Source organism: Aulostomus chinensis, chromosome 23 (genome assembly GCF_037954235.1).
Source record: "Aulostomus chinensis isolate RoL2024-O1b breed Wild chromosome 23, RoL_Achi_v1.0, whole genome shotgun sequence".
NCBI classification, from domain to species: Eukaryota; Metazoa; Chordata; class Actinopteri; order Syngnathiformes; family Aulostomidae; genus Aulostomus; species Aulostomus chinensis.
This window is the reverse complement of record NC_141342.1, coordinates 14,606,591-14,625,159: the sequence shown is the minus strand read 5'-3', so window position 1 is coordinate 14,625,159 and position 18,569 is coordinate 14,606,591. Positions and strand designations below refer to the sequence as shown.

The following is an 18,569-nucleotide window of genomic DNA, read 5'->3' as shown; positions in this document are numbered from 1 at the left end:
AGTGTTGATTTAGTCTGCAGCAATACAATAACAACAACTGAAGAGTCGTCTTGCTTCTTTAACGGAATTACATTTTAGAGCGGAGAAAGCCACAAATGGCCCGAAGGATGTGCACAACAAGTGCAAACACAGTCGAATTTTTGAAAAAAGTCAGCATTTTATTTATTTTTTGTCAAGTGTGTGAACAACATCAGATTCTAAGACATTTGAATAGGAGCTTTTTTGTATTGTGTGTGTGTGTGTGTGTGTGCATGCGTGCGAATAGCTCCAGGGCCATTGTTGTCTTTTTGTTCTTGCTGTGGTATTTGACCGTTTTGTAACCCCTTGTCAACTTAAGATACCTCCAGAAATGTGTGACTCTTTTATCGAACACACACATGTATAAGGATAACACATATTTATATCTGTGTGTGTGTGTGTGTGTGTGTGTGTGTTTGTGTTTATGTCTGTGTGTGTTTCACCAGTAACCACAGTGAGTGCTCATTGTATGACTTTTAACAAAAAAAAAAAAAAGTTATCTGGCTTGCCCCGGGGTTAAGTACAAGTACAAATAGAACCTAGTGATCTATGTGCAGAGAAAGCAACCTGCACACTAGCTTTTAGGTACTGGAGCCCTTCAGGAAACTAAAGGCCATGTTGCTTTTCTCTGCATGTTCTGAGACTTCTACTACTTTCTCCCATAGGAAATCAATATCTCTCTTTCCTTATTTTACTCTTCTTTCTTCCTTTGCTGTCCTCTTATCATCTAGTGATCTTGTTTTTTTTTTTGTTGTTCTCAGCTGCAGCACATGCAAGTCCTCTTAACTAAACTCCATCCTGAACAATTTTTAGCGCACATCTTGTATTGACAAAAAAATAAATAACCACATAAATGGCAGAAAATTCCTGCTTTGTTAAACGTTAGCAGCCGTCAAAAAAAAGCACGCAGGAGATATTTACAGCTCAACGTAACAAGTTGGGTGGCAAAAGTGAATCCCCAGAGCAGCTAACTGCTCCCATGAAGGTGTGGATGATGAAGAGATAAAAAAAAAAAAAAAGTTCAAACCAAAGTGTTAATATTGTTCTAACAACCAGCCAGCCAGTAGCAACAGCCATGTAACCAGTGCGAAGCCAGTGTTCTCCCATTCTACATGCACCCAAGAGAACGCTGAGGCAGCAGAGATGAGCTTGTAGTTTAAATATCTCAAAAGTCAGGGGGATGCAGGATTTCTAGGGAGGACATGCAGTTTTTGCATAAACTCTGCTCAGCTGGGTGTGTGTGTGTGTGTGTGTGTGTGAGAGAGAGAGAGAGAGAGAGAGAGAGAGAGATAATAGAGAGCTGATATAATTGTGTGACTTGGGAACGTCCATCTTTGCCTTTCAGGGGCCCTTCTGCTGGGAATTCCCCGGACAGTCAGATCTGAGCCTTCACCAATTTCATTTGGTGAGAGAACTTTGAATTCCAAAAATATCTTGCTGGATTTTCTTTAATTTTTTTTTTTTTTTTTTTTTTGGTTGATTCCACATATCAATTTTTTTTTTAACCACTGCTACTTGATGATTCAAAACCAAAAAAAAAAAAAAAAAAAGAACGCAAATAAATGATGACTGTGAATCCTGGTGTCGATGATGATAATCATGCTGTGTTGTGCTTTGTGCTAATTCACTGCTGCTTTGATGCTGATTTGCTACATTTTTTTCATGTTTAAATTGTCAATCCAGGTGATGGTTTTGTGGGTGAGGGGATTTTCTTTTTTCTTTTTTCTTTTTTTTTGGATTCCTCTAACATTTAAAAGTGTTTACCTGAGCTTTGCTCAGCGAGTGTCTCAAACATGATCAACATATCAGCTTTAAATTAAGCTAAAATAATCCTATTTGCAAGAGGAGCAAATCGTTCTCTTGATTAACGCAATCTGGCTGTGAATGTGAGATAACAACATTTTGATGAATAGATAAGCCACTGCCTGTCTGTCATTGAGCTGTTGTTCAAATGAAATTGGAGCCTAAATATAAATAAACGTGATCCGACTGAAAGCTGGCACGCCGAATCATCAGTAAGTCTTGTTTAGATCTGCTTCAGCTCGGCTCCAAGAAGCTGGGAGGAGGTTTTCTTTGCTGAAGCCCAGAGGAGAATTTATTAATCCGTGTTTGGCGACTGCAGCTCTGCGGATTGTGTTCATGGATTCTTTGACTGATCAATTGCTGGTTGATTTTGCACACTCAGCAGGGCATTTGTTGGTGTAAATAACACACACACACACACACACACACACAAACAGGTAGAAGGTGCTTGATTGTCCAAATAGATATTAATGTGATGGTCAAGACTGCATTGATGCTTTCCTTCTTTCTTTTAAGAGAAAACGACTTAAAAAAAGAGCTGCTGCTTGTCTCCTTCTCTCATACTCTTATACTTGTCTTTGCTAGAACTTGTTTGACAAGGTCTTACAGGATCACCTTTTTGGGTGTGCCTGTGCGTGCGTGCGTGCGTGTGTCTGTGTGTGTGTGTCATATAAACCAAAGTATCCTTGCCTCTAAGGTGTGACTTGAGTTTTCGATGACAGGTCGTCAGAGCCCGGTCAGGTTTCACATGTTTACACACAACAGCTTGAACTCATTTAACCCTGAACTAATAAGTAGTCCTCGGAAATATGTGGTAATGATTTGCCCGTATGCAGCAAGAATTAAGGTCAGAGTTCACATGGGGATTCAGTAATCTAATTCTATGATGAACTACTCCTACTAGACCGACTGTCCAGTACACTCATATCTGATGGATTTCCTCCGGAGAGCTCAACCCCCTTGGCTCCTCTCTGCAGCCAGCTATGAGAATGACAAGAGTCCCAGCAGCTCCCTATGCTACTGTATGAACACTGCAGGCTGTTTCACAGGGAAACTTGTTTTGACAGAACTCCAGGTGTCTCATTGTTGAGGCTGCCATAGTTCAACAGATTTACCAATTAGCACTGGGCTGAGGGCACGGGACGAGGAGGGAGGAGGAGGGGGGTGGAGGAGACGGGAGGGAGGATGAGGAGGATTTGGCTGCAGTGACGGAATGAGGTTTAAAGTGAAAGAGGAAGGTGTGGAGGGAGGGATGGGATGTTGTTGGGGGGGGGGGGGGGGGCATACGGAGCCAGGCCCGGAGTAAGGCGATCCATGCTTCTTCTTTTTTTTTTCCTCCCAGCAGCAGCAGCAGCAGTATGGAAGAGGCTGAGGTCAGAGCCACAAAGAGGAAGGGGACTAGAAGGAATTGGCAGGGGGGAGAAGAGAGGAAACTCAGTGATATGAGAACTTTCTTACTTAGCATGCTCTCGACATCAGCAGTATTTCTTTTTTTATGTATTCTCAAAGTAGGTACCTGCATAATGGAGCCTGATTTTATGTAATTTGCAGTATCTTTGTTACGAACTCTTGAATCTAGATTCTGTTATGTGCTGCTAACACGCATCAGCCCGCTGTAGCGTTGATTTGTTTTTGCTGCAAGTCCCCCTTGGCTTGCTGTTCTCATTCTGGTACGAGGCAGAATTGTGTGGGATTAAACACAATGTTATTACTCTCACTAACCCTCTTTGTTATTCCTCAGAAATGTCTGTTCCTTTTTCCAGGAAGTTTGGAAGTGAACTTTTGAGAACGGGGTGAATTGATTTAGTGAATATCCCAGGGGTGGGCTGCAGAAGTTCGAGCGGCTCTAGGCTCTTGAGTGTTGCCTTTGACATGCGCAGACACAAACATCACGTAGCACGCGTGGACTATAGGTGCAGGAGCATCATCACACCCCATTACCCTGTGTACGCTTGTTAAAGATGGAGCTATTGAGGTTTGCGATATCGTGTTTCTTTCAATCTGACAGTCTTTGTGAAGTTCAGAAAAAGTTTTACTTTTTAGTGGAGCACATGCTTTCTATCGTGTATTAATGCCAACCAATCACAACAAAGAGGAATGGGGGTTTTTTTCTATAAGGAGGAAGCTGAAAGTAGCAGAGGCGAAGCTGAGGGTAGTGGTCTGTGATCGTACAGATCCGCTCAGAACGGTATCGGACGGAAAACTTTAGACTTCTCCACTGCACGGCACCGACTTAACTCTACTGTTTCGGTACCAGGATTTTGTTTTCAACTGCATGTAGCGCCCTTTCAGTGGAGCCGGTCAGACTTTCCCACTCGACCGTCCCCTTCTTCCTCGTAGTTGCCGCACGCACCTTTGGTAGCAATTTCTGGTTCAGGTTTTGAATCCAACACCAAACGAGTTAGCAAGCAGCACCCATGTTAGCTAACTCCTCTAGCTGAGACGGCTCGTCCAGCACCCGCCAGGATAAAGCCTCTTCTGACTTTGCGCTGTTTCCGGTTGAACGAACTTGTTTTACATACATTTTACAAATCAGTTTTTATTTAAAATCACAAAATAACGCAATGTTGACTCTGGTGTCGATTCTCTCCCACCAGTCGGTGGTCCAAATTGTCTTCGTGTCCACCTTATGCCCAAAAAAGTACAAGGTACTGGTGCACTGCTTTTACCCAATGCCCCCCCCCCCCCCCCCCCCCCGATAAAAGGGCTGAGTCCAGTTGTCAAGTTGAGCCGGTACCATGCAGTGGAAAAGCTGCTTATGTGTTTAATAAACCACACAGGAGCAAGAGAGCTGTTTCCCCTCTAAAAGTTTATGTTGAAGTCACAAGTCAAAGTAAAACTGTTATGGTCTCGAGGCTCTTTATTATAGTTAATATAACCTTATTCATAAAAATGTCATGGTAAAATATTAGGAACACCTCTCAGTATAACTCAGTACAGAGAGACAATACGTGAAATTTCAGGGTCCAAAATGACAAATCAGCTATTAAAAACTAAACATTAAAATCCTCACAAGGATTTATTGCCCAGCTCTTGTTTTTTTTTGTTATACTGCATTAGCCTTATCTGGTGTCAATAAAGGAGTTTATAGATAAATCCATAATTTATTGATCGCGAAGGAAATCGAAGTTAAATGAAAGTTGGGGAGAACAAAGAGTCTAGTTTGGGGTAAAATTGTGAGAATATGAAGCCTCACCAAAAGTCCCTGAAGAACAATTTATGGTTATGGATGAATAAACAGTCCCAGTCAAATTTAAACTGCGTGTGTGTGTGTGTGTGTGTGTGTGTGTGTGTTTTTGTGTGTGTTGTGGAATGCTGAGTGACTCCCAAGCGCACTTAAGCTGCCATGACTTTTGGTTTTCTGTTTGGACGCCCTTATAACAGGAGAGGGGGCTTTAGAGTTTGCACGGGTGTGTGTTTACTTTTAGCTTGGTCCTCTTGTCACCTTCCTCATATATTCCAAAGTGTGTTTGCAGGTTTGTTGGGCCAGCCTGAACCCCCCCCCCCCCCCCCCCAAATCCCCAATTTATTTGATTTCGTTCCTCTCCACAGAACCAATAAAGACCGATTGAACTCCTCTTGGTTTTGTTTGGCTCTGGGTTTCTTTTATTGCTCCATTTTCTGATCTATTTCGGCACACCTCCTTTAAAAAAAAAAAAAAAATTCAAAAAATGTTTGTTATTTTTTTATTGGTCCTGGAAGATTGTGACACTTCTCCAAGGTGAGCGATGGTGATGTGATCTGACTGCTCTTCACATACCTGTGCAGGTGTGCACATGATTTCGTCTCCATCCCTTCCAAAGTATCTGCTTTAATTGTAAAACCTGTTAAAACGTCACTGAAACCAGTCGCATAATAGCAGCAGGGAAGTGTGATGGGGTGAAAAAGGAGACGTGGATTCCATGAGATTAAGGGAGGATCATCATACTAGAGGTTTGGGATGAAGGGGGGAGAGAGAGGGAGGGAGAGAGAGAGAGAGAGAGAGAGAGAGATGGCTCAATCCTGATGTTATATCGGCTGTTTTTCATGGGAGAAAAGTCTAAAAACTCTTCTTTTTTTTTCTCCCCCTCATGGGTGAAATGTGCAATAGATGCTCAGCGCTGGCCGAGCAATGAAAAGATGCAGAGAAATGCATGCTGGGAAAAGAATAAACAAGCCTGTCACCAAAGTTAGAAAGAATCCTTAGTGCAGCGTTACTGTCAAAAAGCAGCTTCCATTTCATACATTATTAACATTACCTAAACACATTATTTGTGTATTTATTCATTCATTTGTCTTGTTAACATCCTCCCAGAATAAGATAAACAGCGCGGCCAGACTGGCTCGGTGACAGTTGTGTGTGTGTGTGTGTGAGATTTGAATAAAAAGCCCAGCAGCGTGATTGGAGCTAGACAGGAGCGGATTCTGTGGACACCAGACTTCCTCTCCAGGCTCATTAAGGGACAGTAAGGCGATGATGTTGAATCGGCGCACACTTTACCGGCCTTTTTCTTTTGAACAGCGTCGCCCTCTTATCTGCGACATGCTCTGTTCCTCCATAACAAGACACTCCCACGCCCATGCATAACACACACACACACACACACACACACACACACACACACACACACACACACACACACACACACACACACACATACATAAACTCTGTCTGTCCCGGTGCGTGCACACATTCTGCCTACATACACACTCTTCATACTTATTTAGTTTGTGTAGACAGGGAACTCTTAAGAATGTGGCTTGTCCACAGTATTTTGGCAGCTTTTGTTGTGTTTTCTCCTACGCTATCGAAAAAAGACTGTTTTTTTTTTTGTTTAGTTGTGTTTTTGTGTGTGTGTGTGTGTGTGCGTGTGTGTTTTTTTTCTGCACAGACATCACAAATGGATATTTTAATTGGAACTTTTGGCACTGTCTCCATCTTGTGTTGGAACGGTAGACAAGTGAGTGGCTGGTGAGGCCGGGGGCCGGGCTGATTGGTGTGTAGCGAGGCGTACCTAAATCAACTGGCGGCATGAATAGCTCACTTGATTCTCACTGGTATTCACTGGAATCTATGGCAGGTTGTTTTTTTTTTGTTTTTTTTCTAAAAAGATTCTTTCCTTTGGAATAAAATCTGGAATAACCAAGAAGGGAGAGAGAATACCCCTCCCCCCCTCAGACACACACACACACACACACGCTTCTTCCAACACGACATCCCGTTCGTTTGTTGGTGTAATTTACCTCGACTTTATGCCAAGTCACTCTCATTGAAATAGGTGCTGTTGCCTCAGATTCGCTCACTTTCTAACTTCATACAGTGGTTTGGAAATGGGAAAGAGCTTATTGTTGTGGGAATAATCACATTATTGCCCTGTAGATGTTTTAATTTTACAGTGAACCAATTCAAGCGGTAATCCTGCTGGGATTAGTGAAGAATAATGTATACTGTTGGAATCGGCTCTGAGGATATTTGAAATATTTGTTTGCTTTATGGACCCTGAACACAGAGTTTTTTCATTAGTTTTGTTATGTTTGGATTGAAAGCGACGGCTTTAGGAAACTGATGATATACCAGGATTTTGGATTTAGGTGTACAGACTTTTAAAACGAAGTTGAGATGCAGAATAATAATGATGCGCCATTGGTATCTGAAGGGACTTCTTAAAACAGCTGTATCAGTCCGATGTCTTCTTTTTTTGCTCATTTGTTGTTGGGATTGTTTAAATGTAAATATAATATCCACATCTTTAAATATCGGCCGTCGACTAAATCGGATTTAAAATATCGGCCAAAAAAACCATCCAATATCATGCAGGAAAAAGCTCCCTTCTTGAATCCAGGAAGCAGGAAGTGAGTCGGTCACCCTCCGCAAATGACATGCTGGGCTTGTCTTCTGCTCTGGTGAAAGCTGATTTTGGCTGCTGTGCAGAAACGAATGCGAACCTCATGGTCACGCCGGGTAGAAGAACACACCTGTTTAAACTGTCTTTCCCCCTCCGAACAGTCAATTCAGGCACACCACTCACGCCAGAGGCAGGATGGCTGAGGAGCCGGGTCAAGTTGGAGTCATTGTAATCCTACTTGACATAATGTAGTCCTTGTGTTTGGCTGGGCATCATGGTGTGTGTGTGTGTGTGTGTGTGTGTGTGTGTGTGTGTGTGTGTGTGTGTGTGTGTGTGTGTGTGTGTGTGTGTATCAATTGGAGGAAGAGAGAGCAAGAATGGGAAGATGATATTGTGTGTGCAGGTTTGGTTGTGAGATCCTCTGCATACAAAAATTGTGTGTGTGCGTGTGTGTGTGCGTGTGTGTGTGCGTGTGTGTGTGTGTGTGTGAGAGAGAGAGAGAGACACAGAGAGAGCGCGCGAGTGGGCTCTTTGTAATTACCTGGCTCTCTGCCACTGAACCCTACTGGAACTTCTGGGTCAGGACCAAACACGGGGTCTGGGGGGGCTAAGACAAGGTTAGAAGGAGGGACCGATTAATCAACATAGATATATATTTTAATTTATTGTTGAGTAGGAAGGAAAAATTATCAAGTTTCCTCACCTCCTTATAACAAATACCTGTAAATACAGAAATATTTCACACTTTTATGTCAGAAAACAATTCAGGGTATCTTGAGAAGGGTTATTCTGTCCAACTAAAACCGACAGCTTTCATATGAAATGCTTTAAGTCATAAAAGCTACACATTTAATAAAGTTAGTTGTCAATTGTCTTTTATTTTACTTGATAAATCACATCAACAATTTAAACTCGGCAATATTTATTGTCATTGTCGGCACGGCAGCGATGCTAACAGGCTGTATCACCGAGTGACATTCATGACCATAAAAGCACAGCTTCTCGTGTAATGTTGTGATTACGCAACCTAAAGGGAAAAAAAAGGCAACCTGGTTTCTCAATTGTTGTTCTATTTTCTGTTGTCAAATTGATCAATGGGCAAGTCGTTTCAGCGCTAAAGGCTAACAAGTAAGAACTCGCTGGGTGTTGCAGCATCACTGCTTCAGGGTAAAAAACCTGTGTCATAAGTGACTCAGACGCAAACTGCGCGAGCCAGATCAGAAGTCAGATTTACAGCCTTGGCGAGAGGAACGTTTCTTCAACCCCTCGTTGCTTCTCCGGTCCGGGATCTGATGTGTGCTCTGTGAGTGAGGTGAAAGGGTCAGCGTCCGGAGCTTCCCAGCTGAGATGGCGACACGTGCGTGAGCGCCGTGTCAGGCCTGCCTCTTCCCGCCATTTTAATTGTATCTCCTCTGCATTGATATGAGCGAAAAAGAAAAAGGGAGGCCTCCGTAGAACCTTTCACATCAAAGGATACCTCCCCTAGTCTTACAAGTTGCCTGTCTCTTTGGAGAAGTGCAGGCATCGGAGAGACACAGAAAAAAAAGGGGGGGGGGTTGAAGAGGCAGCGAGGATTCCCGGCTGGAATGAGTTTGATGGGCTAATTGTAGCCCCCAGTGGACACAGACACACATCACAGAGGGCCAGCAGAGCAGGGGGCAGAAGCTGCAGTAGCTGGAAAACATTTACGCTTGCTCATATCTCTGGATGTATCTGCACATGGCTCTCTCTGGCGTCTTTGATTTCCCCGCTCGAGCACGGGGAATATTCCTGACATGTATCTCAGTTTTTCCCTCTCTATTGCTCCCTCATTTGTTGTCCTGTTCATTTTCACTCTTATTTTGTTGCACTCTGCTATAGTTGGCTTGGCAACTCTCGTGTGTAGTCCTGCCCATCTTTGTGATTTCTCCTAAGACCGGCTGCAGTTTGTTGTTGTTGTTCTTCTTCTTCTTCTTCTACGATGGTGCTGCAGAACGAACTGCTCTGTTTGACGCCTCCCTTCGACGGGGACGACGATGATGCAAGTCTTGACTGGAGTTCATGTCGGTCGCTGACCTCGCAGAAACCAGTAGAACAGTAGCACAAGAGAGAACAAAGCTGGTAACAAACGTACACAATCCCAGCAACATTGCTAACTGGCTCGACTGTAGCGGCGATCAAAAGGGCTCTCAACATCTTTTGAACGCTGCCCTTTGTATTTTTTCCCTCCATCTGCATCAAAAAAGAAATCAATAGCTGAAACTTTTAAGCACATGTATCAGTTTTTACCCTCCCATTGCAACCTCCCCTCCACCCCTTCCCTCCCCATTGCCAGTTTGGCAGTTGTACATAATGCCACAAGAGTAAAACACATTTAAAAGGAGAAAGGCACAAGGAGATGACACAAGCAAGGATGCGGCTTGTGTTGGTTAGAGCCCTGGCTGGGAGAAAAATCGATGGGAGGGAACACTTACATACGCGGAAATGGCACAATGGGAGGGAGTAAAGATTTTTTTATTTTTTATTTTTAACTGATGCATTTGTTTTACCCAGGGAGAGAAAAGACGAGGAGAGAGAGAGAGAGAGAGAGAGAAAAAAAACCCTTCTGAACATCTTTTTGAAAAAAAGAAGAAAAAAAAGCAAGTTCTTTGGTGAGGTTGAGTTGTGTGGTTAGGGTTTGTTTTATCCAACTGTGCGGAAGCGTGTGTAGCTGTCTTTCAGGTCTCTTTTTAGTTGAGGCGCAGAAAGACTACTCATGGCATGTTCAAGGGCACTCAGTGGACACAGATGCCCTGCAGGAGGTGGAATTATGAATACAACATGAGTAAACAGACACCTACATATACTATTAAAATAGTAAGCCTTGTACTCGGCAAGAGACCATTTTAAGTAGTAATTTGAGCCGGTCCGTAGCAGATCAACCTCACTTTTTCGAGGGTCATTGATAAAGACTTGTGAAATCAACTCTAATATGCCTGATAGTGGAATGATTTACATGTTGGCAGTAATGTATTCCTTTGTGCATTCCTCCAATACAGCCCTTTTAGTATTCAGTTTAGTGATAAAGGATTTTTTTTTTTTTTTTTTTTTTTACACAGCAGCTGTGAACAAAGAATACAATAGCACACGAACTCGAAACACAATTCCGAGCCTGAGCCTTGAATGGCATTCAGACTTCACTGTGACTGACTGCGAACCCATTCAGTGGGTGTATGCGGCGGTTGGAGAGATGGTATCAAGTTGCCTGCAGATGGAGGTCAGTGTGACTGGCACAGTTGGCACCTTGGCACAGCAGCAGTGTGCCGCCCTGCACTCAGCGGCGCAAAGGATGCGCCGACTGAAGGGGTTGTGTGCGTGCGTGCGTGCGTATGTGTGTGTGTGTGTGTGGGGAGGGCGCGTAGCGTTCTTCTCACTTCTCCTTTTTTATTGTCTGCGCTTCCTGTTTTGAAAGCCATTAAGGAGCAAATTTCCTCACAGCGAGAGGGGAGATGAAAAGGCCCGGTCTTTTGAAACATGTCCAAGCGCAAATGTGAAAAAGAGGGGGAATGATAGCTATCTGTAAACATCTCTGTCGAGGGGTCGACGGAAAAGGAATTGTGAGGGGTGGAAAATGATACATTCATTTGCCTTCTTTTTTTTTTTTTTTTTGATTTACTGATGAAAGAGATGCTGCAGTTTTTGTTCAGAGCCAGCTGTATTGCTCTATTCACAACTACACTAATATATCAGAGCAGGCTCACATAACTACACAGCCACCACCCACTAACCCCCTTCCGAAAATGCTTTGTGACATCTGCATCCACACATGTCTGCATTCACTCCAGCCAGTGAGTATTTATACTGTGCATGAGTTCGTTTTGTAATCCATTGATCCCTTCAGATGCTCTGATCACACTTTCAAGTGTTTTTTTTTTTTTTTTTTGTAACGTGCTATCATAAAGGTAATATCTGTGTTTTGTTTTTGTATTTTTATTTATTTTTTTTTAACTGGGAGCAGCTAAGGTCGAACCTGGCCGGTTATTAAAACTTGACGAATCCGTTGACAGCTCAAATGTCATTTAACCAGCTGTTAGTTTTGTTTAGTGTGTGTTTAGTTGGTATATTTCCACCAGTCAGCTGTGTAGTTCCAGCAGCAGCAGCAGCAGCCTGCTACGAGAGACTCTCCTCCTCCCTCTTCTCTTCCTCCACCCTCCGCTACTCCTCACTGCCCCCGAGCCTGGCCAGTCTGTGCCTCTTAATAAAACTGACAGGCTCTAATTGGGCTTAATTGCACCCTTCGGGCGTCGTCAAAAGAAGTGTTGCTAAACAAACTGCAGGGTCTGCAAGCAGGCCAGCCAGTCTTGGTTTTCCGCTCAACTCGTGCCTGCATGTATGAATCCGATAAATCTGTCGTAAAAAATGCTACAATACACGCGAGTGTGTTATAGCTCACTAGGAATGTGCATGAGTAAGCATCCCATTTAATTGTGCGCTCGGTAGTGAATGAAGTGAACAAGAGCCCACAAGTCTGAGAATCTTATGCATTCAAGCAGGCAGCATCATCATCTGACTGTGAACCTCTCAGCACTCTCCGCCGCTCGCATTGACACCGACAGTAAAATGGAGTACGTCTGTGTCTTTGAGGAAGTGTCTACAACTCCAGGTGTCAGTAAAGCCTTTTAAATCCCAGCTATTATGGAAAATCCCACCAAACAAATCCCCGCCTGTATTTCAGTGCTATAAGCAAAAAAAAAAAAGAAGGACAAAGTCGTGCTCTACATCTCTGCAGCACCACCTCCTGGCTATCAAAACGGGGGCGACCGTGATAGTGGCTACCGTGCCGACTGGGGCAGACCGCCGCTCGCCATGTGGGCCTCTGCCGGGTCACTGAACATTATCGATGGAGAGGTGCAGATCCGATTGAGTCATTGAAATGGCAAAGCCGAACCTGTGTGTGTGTGTGTGAGTGAGATTGAGATTGAGATTGAGAGAACCAGACAGTTGTGACCCCTGAAGCTGCGACCCGCAAAAAGGAAAAGAAAAGAGAGATAATCACATTGAGCGCAGCGTTGAGCTAAGATTCTTCTGGTTATTTGTCCCTAATTGTATCATTTTTCTTACTGAAATTTGTAAAAGACTTGAAAGATTACGATAAAAAAAACAAAAATGCAACAAACCAAATTTTTTCTATATGTGTGTGTGTGTGTGTGTGTGTGTGTGTGTGTGTGTGTGTGTGTGTGTGTGTGTGTGTGTGTGTGTGTGTATATGCGGGTAAATAAGCTATCCGTGTTGTTTTCATCCGGAGAAAGTCGTGTAATGATGCAGTGTCTGAGCTGGCCCCATAAAGACTGGATTGGGCCTCATTTCAGTGGCCTGCTGCCGCTGCTGCTCCAGACTCTGTCACCCCTTCTTTTAGGAAAAGAGGCAGAGCACATAATTAAGATATACGGCCCAGGGTGGACTGAATATATATAGTGAAAATATAGAGGAGCAGACCAGTCGGCCTCAATCGCAGCCTGTGGTTTACTGTTTGGCTGCAGACAGTGGCCAGACCTGCATGTGTGTGTATCTTTGTGATTCTTGATGTGTGTGTGTCTGTCAGCAGTCTGAGCAGCATGCTATAAAAGGCTGGTGAGTAGAGCCATAGCCTCTCTGTGTGTCGGGGTCACTGTGAGCCAAACTGTTTGTACGTGTATGTGTACACGTACACATAACTCAGTGTGAGTATTGGATGTATTTATTTTGTGTGTGCGCGTGTGTGTGTGCGTGTGTGTGTGTGGCAGGTATTCCTCATGTTGTGGGAGTATAACTGTGTTTTAAAAGCAAGTCTTCATGATATCAATTTTCGGGTGTGTTGGAAGGTTAAGGATACAAGCTTGACTCAGACATTCTTCCCATATCTTGTCTCTCGGTATTTATCAATGTCGTCGTATATAATCGTGCTGTCTCAGGCAATAGTGTGTATCAGAGAGGACACATCCTGCTGCTCCTTGACTTTACACCCTGTGTGTACACACATACACACACACACACACACACACACACACACCCTTTAGACACTACTCACACCTCAGTTGTTCCAGTGCTTTGTCGCGCCCTAATGATAACTATCCATCAATGGTCGGGGCGTTGCTCCTGGAAATGAAGATGGATTGAATTAGTGTTGAGTGCGTTGGTCGCTGCGCCATGATGTCAACCCGTAATTACACTGTCAGGACCATTGAACCCCCCCTCAACCAGACACTGAACTTAACACATTTGCACTAGTGTTGATTACAAGGTCTTTTAGTCTGAGCAGTTTCGCATCGTGTAGTTCCTAATAGCAAGTGAAAGGCCCAGGCATTTGAGGAACACCATTGTGTGCGTGCGTGCGTGCGTGTGTGTGTGTCTGTGTGTGTGTGTCTGTGCATGCGTGTATGTGTGTCTGTGTGTGTGCAGTGGCGGCACTGATTCAAGCAGCTGCTGCAACTTTATCCCTATTGTTACACAAACTCAAACAATAGCATGAGCTTCATGCTGTGTTGTTGTCACATTGTAAACAGATTGAGAAGAGGTTTGAGGGATGTGTCGCCACAAGATACAATGTTTTATGTTTTATTTTTGTTTGTATTTTCCTTTAATTCTGACATTTTAAGCGGTTCTAAATTTACAAGTAAAATTTACTCTTGCGTTGAAAGGATTTTCTCCTCATAAAACGTCTGTAAACCAGCACTGTGGTAAGTGAGCTTTCAGTGTGTCACATCATACTCGCAGTAATAAACAGCTCGTCTTGATTAATTTTTACAGTTTTATAAGCAAATAAGAGTGTTTTGCTACTTTCTGTTATAAATGTGTAATAATGTATTCATGACACGATTGGCACATACAACCAAACAAACTCGACCCTCCACCGCCCGTCTATCTCTCCGTGTGAAATGAAAATTAGGCTGAAGTGTTTGTTATTAAATATGTCCGAGAAAACTCCAGGAAATTGACTTAATTTCATATAGAGACACATGACTCGGAGGATCTTAGCAAACCAATTAACCTCACCTCGGCTCATTAAAAAACTCTCCTTTCCTGGCCAGGAGCAGCAACTCATCCACTAACACAGGACATGAAAGCACAAATTTGTCCATCCAAAACTCTTAAAAGTAATTGGAAAGGTAGATATGAGCGGGGTGGGGGTGGGGTTGGGGGTAGGAGGGGGTCAGTAATCTAGTGACACAGTCTAATTCGAGTGAAGTGAAAAGAGAGTTGATTATTGAGAACAGGAGGAGCGAGTAGACGGCGGAAGAAAAAGAAAAAAAGGTCTGGTGTAAGTCTGAATTCTTATCGGCTCAGGACCAGTATTCAAAGTTAGCCCTCAGGATTAAGACCAATTCACTCAGGGTCACCACATGGTGCAACAGCAGCTGAAAAAATACATCTTTTCACACAACGAAAAACGGAGAAGGGCGTATTATAGGCATCATCAATGTCTGACATCATTCGTGACTCCAAAATGGTCTCGTCATTGAAGCGATGCAGGGTTCTTTCAAGAAACACACTGGTGTAGAATTTGTAAAAAAAACAACAACCAAAAAACATACTGTATGTGTGTGTGTGTGTATATATAAGTATATATATATATAATTATTTTTTTAACACTTTTTAACCATCAAACTCCATCGGGTGAGTGTGTTTTCAAGCATTGTAGCCTATGGTTTTCTCTTTGTCTCATTTAAAATCCATTTATCAGCCAACAAAAGCATTAATGTTTGTCGTAAGCTTAGAAATATGGTGCTGTAATTGCATGTTGTGGCACCCGCTTTGCATGCAAAACAAAATTTCTAATGGGTTAATGCATCGAGAGGATGTAGGAAGTGTCAATCTCTCTCTCTCTCTCTCTCTCTCTCTCTCTCTCTCTCTCTCTCCGCCAGTGTGCGTCTTTGTGTCTTGGCTCACACTGTGCACACTCATCAAGCCACATGCAAACAACCAATCTTTGTCATCTGCATCAAAATAATTACAGAGAGATAAACACCATTTGACCATTTCTACATTGATCTAATCTGAAGCCGGGCGGTGAATACGCACAGGGGGTGAGATGATCAAATCCCCGTTTAATGCAACTGGGTGTTCAACAGTCTGCTGTAGCACGCATGCAGACGTCAGAAGGCCGCGTAAGAAAAAGCATCCCATTGATATATTTTTAGTAAACCGTTTCTCATGCTTTTATATTTATACGGCAAAGATCAGATGCGGGGAAAAAAGGTGGAGGCCTTTTGTCTCGAGGTCAATGAACTAGAAGTGTATTGGTTACAGCTCCACGCGTTTCAATCCCCCTCCCTTCTTTCTTTTTTTTTTAGCTAGAAGGCAAACAGCAAACGAAATCTGATTAGCCTCCATTATAAAGAGTGATATTTTCATCCCGCTGATTCTCGGCACTGCGTCAGAGCATTCGGTCGCTTTAATGCCGGGAAAAGCCTGCGCTTTTGACAGATAGTAGATACTCCCAACATCACTTGTTTGGACATTTCTGTCTTTTGTGACATGGAATAAAAGATGGGCAAGAAAATAAAAAGCAACTAAATAATGTCAAAAGATCAGAAATCGATGGGCCGGAGGAATGTGATACGCATGGCTCCGTATGTCCCCCCCTCCCACACACACACACACACACACACACACACTCTACACACACCCCCACCTCCATCCCTCTCTCCTCCGCATTAAGAGTGTCTTTCTACAGCTGCTAAAGTTGCTTTTGTTCACCCCCTCCGAGATGTAACTCAAGCATGAGGAAGCCTTCTGACAATATTTGGACATAAGCCTGAAAATAGCCTTTTACTTAAAGGTTACTGCTTCATTGAGTTTCATGTTCATCAGTGACGGGAGTTCAGAGCTCCTCTAATGTCTAGGTTTGTATTTCACTTTTTAATGAAAACGTCATATGGAGAAGCAGGAAATGATCAATGAAACTGCGCATACAATCTGAGTTTAAACGGACGTTTGGCTTATTCATCTGTGTGTTAGTATAAATAGCATGAAGATTGCAACACATTATTCATTTATTTATTCTTTTTTAAGGGTAAAATATTCCAATTATTCACATACATGGTGCTTCGTGGTATTTAGAAACAATTTTGTAAGTTTTACATTCTGAATATATGCAATTTTCTTTATTTTCACACACTATATGATTAAAAAAAACAAATAAGGGTTAACAAAATAACAACTTGCTGTATAGACCCGGGGTTTATAATTCAAAGCATATGTTTATGTGAAGATTGATTTTTGAAGATTTATAAATTTAAAAAGCGTAGCGTTTTTTTGTTGTTGTTGTTATTTCTCCTGCAAAGAATTGTATGTCTTTAATATGATAATAGCTCCCCTCATAGGGTAAAAATAGATACTGCATTTATCGTCATAGCATTTTCCCTTAAAATTGTAGGTCACTTTCTGCCTAATTTTCCACCCCGAATAAATGTTGGACTGTTTAAAAATAATTTTTCTGGGTTACACCAGAGGTTACAGTACAGGGTTTCAACTTCTGTGGGAGTTGTGATCTGTTCTAATGAGAAAAAGAAAATGCAGCACCACAGCGCTTTGACACAAAGCGTTGTGGTGCTGAGGCTGGGAGATAGACATAGGATTAAAAAAAAAAAAAGAAAGAGGGAGGAAAAAAACAATTCCTGGACATTTCTAGGAGATAAATTTAATTTCTTTGCTATTTGGAGGTCTTCTTTGAAAATGCAATTGTAATGAACACATTCAAAACTGGAGAATAGATTTACCCTCGGCTTCAAATAAGTCCGCGTTATCGGACTCTGTCATTCGCTCTTTCCCATTTTCGAGCTGCTAATTGATGTTTTTGATGTCGGCGAGAAAATTGAAGAAAATGTCATGTGTGAACCGGCGCGGAAGTTAATAAGATTGACTTCGTTGACTGAATTCACAATGAGCGAAGGAGAGGCGTGTAATGGGAACGGCTGCAAATTCGCCCGTCCATCTGCCGAGGGATGAAATCGACACCTTGCACGAACGGACCCGTAGAGGTCGACGTAGAGGGATGAAGCGTTTTGAATGCCCGGCTCTACTTCGGAAAAACAACAGTTACCGAAAAAAGAAAAAAAAAACAACCCAAAAAACCTCGATGTTTTCTCTCCCTTCGTAGCAGTTTGGGTTTTGTTTCCCTGCTGATTGGAGTGCATAAGCAGCTGTTTTACCAGAGGGGTCCTGGCCGGGCTCGGGCTTTTTCTGTGGACTCGCCTCCCAGGAATGCCTCCCTCCTCGCTCCAAACAATACTCCTTCTTAATGCTGTTTTGAGTCTGAAAAGCCACAGAGCTTTATAAAGGTTAGATTAGGATGTGGCTAAAAGATGCACCAATGTAAGTTAGGGTCACTGCATATGCTTGGCCAATGTGTAACAGAGCCTGAACTTAAATCCCCTAAAATAAAAGGATAGAAGCGCCACCGGGGTCGCTCCATCTTGAGCCATTTATCGAGCGCTGGCCGAAAGCCAAACACACTTTACTTTTCTTGTTTCGTGTCATCAAATTAGTTTTTTCTCCTATTTATGAACATATTTATGATTATAATTATATATTTGTTGATTCACGTAAGGTGCAATGGATTGGAGATTTTAATTGTCATAGAGATTAGTCGAGTTTGCTTCAGTGCTTCTGATTATTTTCCCGGCCTAAAGGGGACTGAGCTAAACCTCCTAATACGGCCAGTACCCCTAAGCGCTCTTCTTTTTGAAGACACCAAACAAAAAAAAAAAAGGAAAAAAAAGTTGCCTCTGCTAGCGTTCAGCCCTCCGAGGATCGTGGATAAGGGACATTATTCTCAGAATAGGCAATTAATTCCGCTGGCAACGATCGGTTAGAGCTTCTTCCCCCACCGCCCCTCCAAATGCCCTCCTCTCCACCCTCCATCCGCCATTTGAAATGCTAACACAATGAAATATTTTTCTATTGGTCTGTGTCCCTCGGCTAAGC

The 18,569-nt window shown here is 42.9% G+C and overlaps 1 protein-coding gene across 18 annotated transcripts in view; it reads left to right on the top strand.

Annotated features, from left to right (window-relative positions):
- tcf7l2 (transcription factor 7 like 2) overlaps positions 1–18,569 on the top strand; it is a 101,059-nt gene that overhangs the window by 48,376 nt on the left and 34,114 nt on the right. For 12 of the 18 annotated variants that reach the window (XM_086196101.1, XM_086196098.1, XM_086196091.1 and 9 more), the window contains one exon: positions 1,364–1,423. The exons of the other annotated variants lie outside the window; for them this stretch is intronic. In XM_086196101.1, coding sequence (XP_086052227.1) covers positions 1,364–1,423 — 60 coding nt within the window. The remainder of the gene's footprint in view (positions 1–1,363; positions 1,424–18,569) is intronic. 18 annotated transcript variants of the gene reach the window in all.